Source organism: Excalfactoria chinensis, chromosome 2 (assembly GCF_039878825.1).
Source record: "Excalfactoria chinensis isolate bCotChi1 chromosome 2, bCotChi1.hap2, whole genome shotgun sequence".
Classification (NCBI taxonomy): domain Eukaryota; kingdom Metazoa; phylum Chordata; class Aves; order Galliformes; family Phasianidae; genus Excalfactoria; species Excalfactoria chinensis.
Window position 1 is genome coordinate 86,116,072 of NC_092826.1, and position 11,181 is coordinate 86,127,252.

The window sequence follows — 11,181 nt, forward strand, 5'->3', positions numbered from 1 at the left end:
TATAGCAATAAGGACAGAGTTTTATGTAAGGGATAAGAAAATGCAGAACCAGAAATAGTTTGCTTGAGGAATGTAAATTATGGATGATTTTTATCTTCATTGGTAGATGGGCAATTTGTCTTGCTATGTGTGATTCTGAAGATGAAACTGATAACCTTGGCAAGCAGTGGGATGGGAGCTAGAGTGTGGGGCACAGCCACCCTGCAGCCAGATCCCAGCTGCTGCCAGGGCCTGTTGGAGGATGGAGCAGCCTTTAGCCACAGCTGTGGGACACATGAACCAGGGGGGACCTCAGCACTTCCTGATGTTCCAGGTTCCTGTGTTGGCTCATTTCACAGTTTACTCAAGCATTTCTACCCATATGCTACACACTGCAGGGTACATCTATCCCAAAAAGCAAGCATCTCCAGTGTCCATTCCTGCAAGAACTTGATACTCCCCATCTTTTTAACTCTGTAATCTAAATGTTAGTGGGTTTTTTTGTTTGTTTGTTTTTCCCCACAGTGGTTTCATTACTGGTGTCTGATGATGAATATCTTTTTCCTTTTGTATACAGAGGCCATACACTGGATCCCTCGGGACAGTGCCTGTGTGTGTGCTCATGCTATCAATCTGCCCATTGCCCCTGGGGTGTTTCCTGACAAAGTCACACACCTCAGGAACGAGCATTGCTTGCACCCCAGGGGCAAGGCAATTTTCAGAGACACATCACAGCGCTGCATCCTGGTTACTTCCACCCTGAGCAAAACATTTACCGTAGAAACGAGCTGCACTGTTCCATGCCACACCAGCAGAGGTGTGTGCAGGGCATGGAGCAGCACTCCACATCTCTGGGGACACCACAAGCACTCTGCCTGTTGGCAGAGCTGCTGGCACTCGGCTTGGGCTTGCCCTGCATCTCCCTTCCTCCCTTTTGTTACACCGCCTGGCATTTGCATAACCACTCAGGAAAGCAAATCAGAATAATGAGGCAAGTTAAAATGTATAAGAAAGAAAAGAAAAAGAAAAAAAGGCATTTGCCAGTTTGGTTTCTATTTTCCGATGGCTTCCCAGTGCTGACTGTAAAGCAGCTGCACAAACACCAGCCATGCACAGGGCAGCTGAATGCATGGGGGTGAGAGCACTGAGAAACCACCAAGACTGCTCTTACAGAAAGCACTTCCAAACCTCCACAGTGGGGTACAGGGTACACAGCACCTACAAGTTCCAGCTTGGAGGCTGATACAGTTATTGCTGGTATTGGGTACCCTACTGGGATTTAGTTGGTACCTAAGTGGGTAATATTAAGAGCTCTCAGCAAGCTGTCCCTCTCTCTGGCATTAATATAAGTTTGTTTCTGCTCTGAATGAAATGGATATAAGAATAGACTAACTGGTTGCACGTGGTCTTTCTTGAATACAGGCAAGTTTTCTGATATGCCAGCAAGATTTGCACTTCAGACTTCAAAGGCAGTCCTGATAAACCGAACAAAGTGTGGTTCAGCAGGTAATCTTTTCATGCGAGTGCTTTGATTATCGAGAGCAAGATATTTTTCACATTTTTCAACTGCTATGTTTATAATCTACAAAATAAATTGGCATCCTCTTATACAATATTCTATAAATCAAAGAATTTATAAAGTGAGAATCAACTGCTTAAGGTTTTTTTAGTTCATTTCTGACACTTAGGTAAGATGCTAGACTGTGTCTATTTGTGAAACACATGAGCTGAGGTTTAAAGTTTTGTGATAATATATGCAAAATGCTTGAATCTTGTCATACAAAACAATGTACATTATTCCGGCTTCCTGAGGTTCCACACAGATAATTCGTTATTTCTGATAGCAGTTAATCAAACTTAAACACAAAGTCTATAAAGCAATGCAAATCCAGACATCCTGCCTCACTTAAGCACACCTGCATATTCAGGTTACTGATATGTACACTTCAGGAGTGTCACTGCTAGATCAATGTAGGTAGAAAGGGTAGTGTAGAACCCTACCACCTCCTTTTTCTGACACTCTGCTCAAAAAGATGGAGTTCTTTCAGGAAACATAAATAAATAAAAGCTTTTGAAAATACCTCTGTTTTTGAAATAAATATTTAATATTTCAGATCTCATGTTAAAGCAGTAACCTCATTCTCTCCAAGCTGCACAAGCAAAGTAGGTGACAGAAATCATAGAATAGACCATAGGATAGACACTAGCAAGGCAGAATGGCACCATCTGAAAAATCTATTCAGAAAAGATACTTACTGTCACAGCACCACCATCATTAAGAACAATTACATGGAAGGAAACCAGGAAGAAAGCCAGCCTTTTTATTTTTTTGGTACTGAGCACAAAAGAAATAAGGAGGTAAGAAGACTACTTTTTTCCTCTAATTTGTTTTAGATTAAAACATATCCTGCCTCTTCCCACCAGAACTTGCTGTTGCTCTGTTGAACAGAGCATCTGTGTGTCAGAAACAGCAAACTGAAAGAACAAAGGTAAGTAACATTTGTTTGACAGAAATTAGCCTGTTATTTTGTAAGGTCAGAGGGCTAAATGAGGGGAGGGGAGAGTGGAATTTCCTAGTATGAAGGTAGTTTTATGGTAAAAAAATGCTAAACGTTATCTAAAGCTGGAATATCAGAAAATGATAGGCCACATGAAGGCCATCCTTAACAGCCAGACACAGCTACTGTTAGTCATAGTTATTTCTGTGCCTCAGAAGATTGTTAAATTAAAGACATTAGAAAGAATCCCAGCAATTAACTCCACTGTCCTGCTCTGAGCAAGATGCAGTGCCACTGGGCTCTGCAGAGGCTCTGGGGGAAGCCATCCTGGTGACAGTGTTTTGGCCACCTTGAGGCCAGCTGAGTCCTCTGAGCCCTCTGTGCTCCCACAATCCCATACAGAGTGTAGCCCTGCTGTGGTGTGGTGATGGAATTGTCTTGGCATGGAGTTGGATCCTGTAGATAAACATCCATGAATGTCAACCTCTGTCTCAACCTAGAGAGTTTGCAAAGAAAGGCAACAATCATATTGAATCCAAGGCAATATATTTTTCTTTTAAGTTTGGTTACCTTGAGTATATAGTTCAAGAAATGATCTCTCAGGAAACAAACTAGAAATGATAAGGCTATGTGCATGGGAATTAGCTTATGCCTCCTTGCCACATACACTAAGTGTAAGCGATGCTTTATCTAACATCAGAAGTCACTCACACACAGAATCATACAGCAAGCAATGTCCCTATAAATGTTCCTTAGATAATAGCTAGAATTTAAATGAGCTCATGGTGGTTTTGTAGCTCCATCCTGACATCATGGCACTGTGGAACTGAGTGGAAACATTACTTCATTCTTGATACAATGTGAGCTTCTGCTGTGCTGTGTTCTTGCAGCTGTTTTCTCCCTTCTAGAGACAACAGAAGAGGAGCTGAGTGTTACAAGAGTGAGGGCAGTAAGTGTGCAGAAGAAGGCATGGGGAGCTGAAGGAGCACAAGAGGCTGGGAAGTACTGTTGTGGGACAGCACAGAGAAATGCAAAGGTCTGATAGTAACAGTATAAGGGGGAATGGCTTTAAACTAGAAGAGTAGAGATTAAGATTAGATATATGGTGGAAATTCTTTACTCAGAGGGTGGTGAGGTACTGGTACAGGCTGCCCGGAGGGGGCTGTGAATGTCCCATCTCTGGAGGCATTCAAGGCCAGGTTGGATAGGATCCTGAGCAGTCTAGTGGCTTGCAACCCTTCCCATGGCAGTTGGATGGTCTTTAAGGTCTCTTCCAACCCAAACTATTTCATCATTCTGTAATTCCTCTCCTCCTGGACTGCCCTTCACGGAGCAGCCTCACCACAGCCCCGGCTCATATCCATGCAATCTGCTGATCCATATGCAGCAGACTGGTAATTTCTGTGCAGCCTTTTCCGAAAAGACCTGCCAAAGCAGCTTTAAAAATGAAGCAAGAGCTTTTCTTACCTTCAGTTTTTTTGGGTTTTTGTTGTTGTTGTTGTTGTTTTCTAATATATTTAATATGTCTTACACAATTGCATAGAAGTTTACAGATCTTTCCTAAATAAGCAGAGCGTGTTTTCAAAGTTTCTTTTTTATTTTTTTTTAAGAAGGCTTCTGAACATGTGCTGCTCATAGAGAACAAGTTGAAACTTAAAACGTCACCAGAATGAATACAGGATAGAAAGTATTATCATATTTTCTAATTAAATATTTCTGGGGAGGTGCTGCTGCCTTCCCAAACCAAACATTTCCATATAAGTGATTAATATCTGAATTAAATACGCATAAATATATAAATATGTATACGCAAATGGCTCCTTGCCTACCTACCGTATTAAATGAGCTAGCATTCCCATAGCAAGAGCACTGCATTGCTATGTGTATTCAAGTGAAAGTTCCTCTTAACAAAGAAAGCAGAGGGTTTAAGGTGCTTGTAAAACACTGAAAAAAAAAGCAGTATGAATGCATATGATGCAATTGCACAGTGGAGTTTCCTTCTTGCCCACAGGATGAAGGAGGGCCCACTTCAGTGCCTCAGTCTACACCTGACCTCTAGGCACACTCACCTTTGATCACGTAGATATGCTATTACCAGGTTATTTGTAAAGCCAGGCTTTTTCCCCCTTATTTATCACCGGTATCTCATCAACCTTGTAATCCTTGTATCAAGATAGGCACAGAAAGATGATGGAAAAGGCATTTGTGGTTTGGCCTTGTCATTTCCAACTCAAGATGGCTAAAATCACCACCATACACTTATTTAAAATGCAGCACAGAATGTCAAGGCAAAATATATGTCACTGAGATGAATTTCAGCCACAGACAGAAATATGCTCTTTTTTTGTTGTTGTTTTAAGGGATATAAGACACTGTCTTTCTTCACCACGCTGATGCCTGTCACAGACTGACAGGAAGCAAGATGTCCCGGGAATTGCTTTAATTAGCTGAATATTTCATTTCACTTTGCTAAGTGACCAAGTGATGCTGTTGCTAAATGCATGCCTGGGTGAAGCACCCGCCTTGCTGCACACAGGTGAATTCAGCCTCCACAGGGACCTCCATGCCTGCCTGTGCCCTTTTTTCCCCAATTAATCAACTAATGAAAGCTTACTGAAGTCTGGAGTGGAGTCTGCACTGTTTCTCACATCCTAAAGAGCAGAGGGTGTGGAAAACTTTGAGTGCAGGAGGTGCAGGTCAGTGAGACTGGGCACTAGCAACCATCAGCTTCAGAGAGGGGGAAAATTGGATGCAGTGTTAATTCTGTGCACTCAAGAGGTTTAAGCTGATAGAGCTGGCTCAAACACTGAGCCTTGAGTCCAAGCTTCTGGGGTGAGCACTGTCTGCAGTTTTGGGCACCACAACGTAAGAGGAAAAACTTTTAGATAGTGTCCAAAGAGGGCTATGAAATGGAGAGACAAGGCGTATGAGGAAGAGCTGAGGTCCCTTGGTTGGTTCAGCCCGGTGCTGAGGAGGCTCGGTGGAGGCCTTATGGCAGCCTGCAGCTCCTCACGAGTGGGGCAGAGGGTCAGCACTGAGCTCTGCTCTCTGGTGGCAGTGACAGGACACCAGGGAACGGCATGGGGGGGAAGGTCAGGAAGGGTGCTAGGAAAAGGTTTTTCACTGAAAGGCTGATCAGGTATGAGAGTCAGCAGCATCCATCGAGCAGGCAAGAACATGGGACAGTGCCTGTGTCAAAGGGCAAACTTTCTCTCTGCATAACAAAATGGTGCAGGGGAGCAGTCCCCAGGAACGGGGCCCTTGTTTCCACTCAAATCTCCTTATCTTCCATGTGGAGGCATCTCTCAGACCACAGAGTCCCCACACCCAACACAGCCAGGTTTGGCCACATCCATCAGCCACTGTCACAGTGGCCACTGGACATTATAATGGCTACTACCATATAAATGCAGTGGCATCGGCAGCTGATCCATCACTTGCTGAGCTTAGGCCTTCTGATACATGCATGTGTGAAGGGGAGAGGAGCCAGAGACAAGAGCACTTGCTTGTTTTAGCACAATCAGCTGTGAACTTGGAGGGTTCCAAAAAAAAACAAAAAAACTCCTGTTTATTTTTGTTTATATTTTCAACACCATTAACAATTACAAAATTTATCAAACACAATATTTAATTTTCCTTTTTCTTTTTTTTTTCTTTTAATACAAAGGGATTTATTTAAAACACGCCTGCACATGGGCACCGGAATGTAAGAGGATTATGAAATTATTAGAAAGAGTCCAAAGCGGAGCTATGAAGACAGCAAAAAGCCCTGAGGGCAAAGATGTAGGAGGAAGGAAGAGGACAGAAGGAGCTGACCCTGCGCTCCCGGCGCTTCCCACGCGCGGAGCCGAGGCTCAGCGCTGCCACCTCGCGTCCCTCCGCTCCCGGGGCTGCAGCATGCGGGAGAACGAGGAAGTTTCCCGTCTTCCCAAGTTTTAAACGGCAGCTAAGTGTTGCCAGTGCTCTTAAAAGTGCGTTCTAGGTGGAAGCTGAGTGCTTACATTTTGACACCCGTGCTGCAAATTTGGGGAGCTTGAAGCACTTTCACCGCAGTTGTCGGAGGATTAGGAGTGGAAGCAATTAACTTCAAGGAAGGAGCCAAGAAATCGTAATAAAATGCTTTTACAAAGTTACACATCATATTCTTGCAATTGCTTTATTAAGCAATTCCAAATCGTGCTTTTTACAAACGTGGGAAGCTTTCATCCAGGAAATAGCACGCCGTGCCCATGCACCTCTGGGAGCAGATGGGGGTGGCCACTTGCATCGAGGTGACCACTCACCTGGGGACGGACGGGTTCCTGGAAGGCAGGGCCTTTTGAGCTGAAGCACAACGGAACGGGAATGCTCTCTGGAGCTTTTTATTCCTATATCCGCCTATTGCTTTCGTTATTTGCTCCCCTTTGACCTGCGCAGCGACGTGGGAAAGTCTTACACGCCGTGTAGTTCGAAAGAAAACTCCTACCTGTAAGCCAAACAAGGGGGCTGCCTACGGAGATGCCCCTGGATGCCCCGCTGACAGGTGGGCTGCGGGCTGCGTTCGTGCCGCTGCAAGCCAGTGCCGGGAGCACCGGTAGAACAGCCGCGGGCGCTGCCGACCCGCCCCGTCCCGGGGCCGCGCCGTGCTGCGCGGGTGTCAGCCCGGGAGGGGCGGGCAGCCGAGCGGCCACACAGCGTGAAGCTGAGGGGCTGTTCTGATGTCAGAGGGCGTAGTCACGAGGCGGGGGACGAGGTTTTAGCCGGGAGGAGGACACACGGCGTACCCCTGTGCAGCGAGGCAGCGTGGGCGGCACCCCGTGCCGTGCAGGTGACCGCTGAGCGTCGGTGCTCGGAGCTCTCGCGGCGCCGCACGGCACAAAACGCGGCTCTTTGTGCAGGTGCGCTGCACGGCGCCGCTCGGTGCCTTAGCGAGCGCGTGGCGTTATTTCACATACTGCGCCGTTCCGCTCCGTTCGCACCGGCTCGCTCCCCGCGCTCCCTCGCACCGCTCCCCGCAGCGCCGACCGCCGCCCACTTCTGGTCGGGGGAGGCGCGGGGGGCGGGGGCGCGGGGCGGGACGGGGGCGCGGGCACGTGCGCGGCGGGGCGCGGGGCGGCGCGCGGCGCTGCCCTCCTGCCCCTTCCCCAGAGTTCGCCCCGCCGCCGGGAATGAGGTCAGCGCGGGCGCTTCTCATTGCACGCGGCGCTTATTATCGCGCCGCGGCGGCCGCCAATCGGAGGGCGGCGGGCGGCGCTTGGCACGCGGACGCGTTGGATACAGCGCGCGATTGGCCGCGGCGCGGGCTGCGAAAGGATAAAGCGGCGCGGGGCGGGCGCGGGCTCCGCTCTCAGCGGCTGCCGGAGGAGCGCGGCGTGCGGGGGGCGCGGGCATCGCCCGGCGTGCGCGCGGCGCGGCTCGGCGGGGGGCGGCTCCGCGGGCTCCGCGCGCTCTGCGCGCTGCGGGACGGGGCTGAGCCCGCTCTGCATGCGGGACGGACGCGTTTTGCACGGGCACCGTTTGCGGCATCGTCCTTTTTTTTGCGTGAATTTTCGCCTTGCTGTTGGTTTCTTTTTCTGCCGTGATTTTTTTTTTTTTTTTAAATCGCTTTACCTTTTTTTTTTTTTTTAAAATTTTTTTTTTTCTTTTTTTTTTTTTTTTTTTTCCTTTTTCTCTTTTGATTCTTTGGGCGCTTTCTACGTACGGTGCCCCAACCGCTGCCGCCGCACGGAGCACCGTCACCACGCGGCCCGCAGCCGGGGGCCGCCTCCCTCCTCCCCCCCCCCAGCCCGGGGCTGCCGGCGGGGCTCGGAGCGGAGCGGCTGTCCTGAGGGGGCGCGGCGTTGAGGGGAGAGCGAGGCGGAGCGGAGCCCCCTGAAACAAACCCCAAGCAAAAAGAAAAAAAAAAAAAAAAAAAAAAAAAAAAAAAAAAACAACCCAAAAAAAGAGAAAAGAAAGAAAGAAAGAGTTTAAGGACAAAAGCAGAGCCTCACGTTGCAGCGCGGCTCCGGCAGCAAGTCCGCGCGGAGCGGCAGCGCGGCGCGGCCGGAGCCGGGCGCCGCAGTGGAAGCTGCCCCGGGGCCGGCCCGGAGCCCCCCGCAGCCCCGCGCCGCCGAGTCGAGCCCCGCGGCCGCAGCCATGGTGCAGCAGACGGGCACGGCGGAGAATACGGAGGCGCTGCCCGCCGCCGAGACCTCGGCCGCCGGGGTCGGGCTGGAGCTGGGCATCGCCTCGTCGCCCACGCCCGGCTCCACCGCCTCGACGGGCGGCAAGGCGGACGACCCGAGCTGGTGTAAGACGCCCAGCGGGCACATCAAGCGACCGATGAACGCCTTCATGGTGTGGTCGCAGATCGAGCGGCGGAAGATCATGGAGCAGTCGCCCGACATGCACAACGCCGAGATCTCCAAGCGGCTGGGCAAGCGCTGGAAGCTGCTCAAGGACAGCGACAAGATCCCCTTCATCCGGGAGGCGGAGCGGCTTCGCCTCAAGCACATGGCGGACTATCCCGACTACAAGTACCGGCCCAGGAAGAAGGTGAAGTCGGGCAACAGCTCCGCCAAGCCCGCGGACAAGGCGGACAGGGCCGCCGGCGGGGGCGGGGGCGGCGCCGGACCCGGCGGGGGCAGCGCGGGCGGCGGCCCCGGCGGCGGCACGGCCAAACCCGCCCCGAAGAAGGGAGGCGGTGGCGGCGGCCCGCGGCCCTCCCCCGCCGGCCCCAAGCCTCACGGCAAGGCGGCGGCGGGCGGCAAGGCCTCCCCGTCGGGAACCGGCGAGCCGACGGCCGCGCCCCCGCCGCCGCCGCCGCCCGAGCACCAGGCGCTGTTTAAGCCGAGGGGCGCGCCGGCGGCGCCCGGCAAAGCGGCGGCCGAGAGGAAGCTGAAGCGCGTCTACATCTTCGGCGGCGGAGGGCCGGCGGCTGCCGCCTCGGGCTCGCCCGGCGGCGCCGTGCCCGGCAGCCCCACGCTGAGTAGCGCGGCCGAGGCCGGCGACCCGCTGAGCCTCTACGAGGAGGCGGGCGGCGCGGCTCGGCCCGACGGGGACTGCCCCTCGCCGCCGGGCGCCCGCTCGCCCGCCGAGCACCGCGGCTACGCCGGCCCGAGGGCCGCTTCGCCCGCCCCCTCCACGGCGCGGTCCTCCTCCGCGTCCTCCCACTCGTCCTCCGCCTCCTCGGCCGGCTCCTCGTCGTCGGACGACGAGTTCGAGGACGACCTCTTGGACCTGAACCCCAGCCCCGGCTTCGAGAGCATGTCCCTGGGCGGCTTCGGCTCCTCCGCGCTCGACCGGGACCTGGATTTTAACTTGGAGCCCGGCTCGGGCTCGCACTTTGAGTTCCCGGACTACTGCACGCCGGAGGTAAGTGAGATGATCTCGGGGGATTGGCTGGAGTCCAGCATCTCCAACCTGGTGTTCACCTACTGAGGCGGGGCCGCCCGAGGCCGGCGGCGGCCGAAAGGACCGCGGGAGCGCTGCCCGCCGCTGTGCCACCGCCCCGGGACACGGACCGAGAAGGGACCGCGGTGCCGCGCGGAGCTCCCGCGGGGATTCGTCCTCGCCCTCTGCTGCGATAGAGCGACCAGAACTGCTTTGAAAGGAAACGAGGATCGGCTGAACCTCCCCCCCCCCCCCAGCACTGCTCGCTCCGGGGGCTGAGGTGCCGTCGCGGGGCCCGAAAACACGAAAAAAAAACCCACGATTCTTCCTCAGAATCGTGATGGTGTCGGATTCTCTCGATGGTGGCTTCATAGAGCATGTTACCTGTCTGTCTGTTAAGGTTTATTGTCGGACCGTGGAACAGTTTGAGAACGTAGCGTTAGGGCGATGCGAAACGGACAGATGGCGCTCTGTTTGATTCCTACAAACTTATCACCAGCTCTTTTTTTTTTTTTTTTTAATTATTATTATTATTATTTTATTTTTTATTTTTTCACTGTTTTAACTCTTGAAATGGATTCAAACGCAACTCAATTGCCGTGCTGGACTCTCAGAAATTCAGGACCAAATTTTCCCTCTGCTGTGTCCGTGTGTGTCCGTAGGGCCGCGGGGTGGAAGGACTTTGCCCACCGACGGCCGTCCCCGTTCCGTCCCCGTCCCGTTCCGTCCCCGTCCGTGCGAGCGGATACCGTTTCCTAGTGGACGTATTTATACTGCCAAACGTTTCTGCCCGTTTTTTCTTTGTCCCTTTTTTTAGTAGTTCTCGTTGTTACCCGCACCGTTTTTAATGTCTCCTTCACGGAAGGGCTAGAGTTTTAACTTCGAATTTTTTTTATATTTAAATGTAGACTTTTTTGACACTTTTAAAAACAACGAAAAAAAAAAAAAAAACAGACACAAAAAAAAGGAAAAAAAAAAAAAAAAAGAGAGATGAAAACGTTCGATTATTTTCTCAGTGTATTTTTGTAAAAAATATATAAAGGGGGTGTAAAATCGGTGTTAATCGCTGTTTGGATTTCCTGACGCGGACAGCAGGGCTTCGGCCGCCCCGGACACGCGTGTGCGCGCACACCGCCTCCCGTCCGCACGCCCGCCCTCCGCCCGCGTCGCGCTCCGATCTGCAGGCACTTAAAGGCACAGCATCCCGCGCCGCGCCCCGCTCGTACCGGGAGGATGGGGCCGAGGGTGAGGGTGGGGGGGGGAGGGAGACGGGGAGGGCTACGGCGAGCGTCCGCCGCCGTTTGGATGTGAACGTCCCCCGAACGGAGCGCGGAACCGGCGACTCCGCGCGGAA

At 52.1% G+C, this 11,181-nt stretch overlaps 1 protein-coding gene across 1 annotated transcript; it reads left to right on the forward strand.

Annotated features, from left to right (window-relative positions):
* The first annotated feature begins 8,455 nt into the window (after positions 1-8,455).
* On the forward strand, positions 8,456-10,006 carry SOX4 (SRY-box transcription factor 4). Its single transcript, XM_072330385.1, has one exon. The coding sequence runs from the start codon at positions 8,592-8,594 to the stop codon at positions 9,873-9,875; it is 1,284 nt and encodes a 427-aa protein (XP_072186486.1). The 5' UTR covers positions 8,456-8,591; the 3' UTR covers positions 9,876-10,006.
* The last annotated feature ends 1,175 nt before the right edge of the window (positions 10,007-11,181 follow it).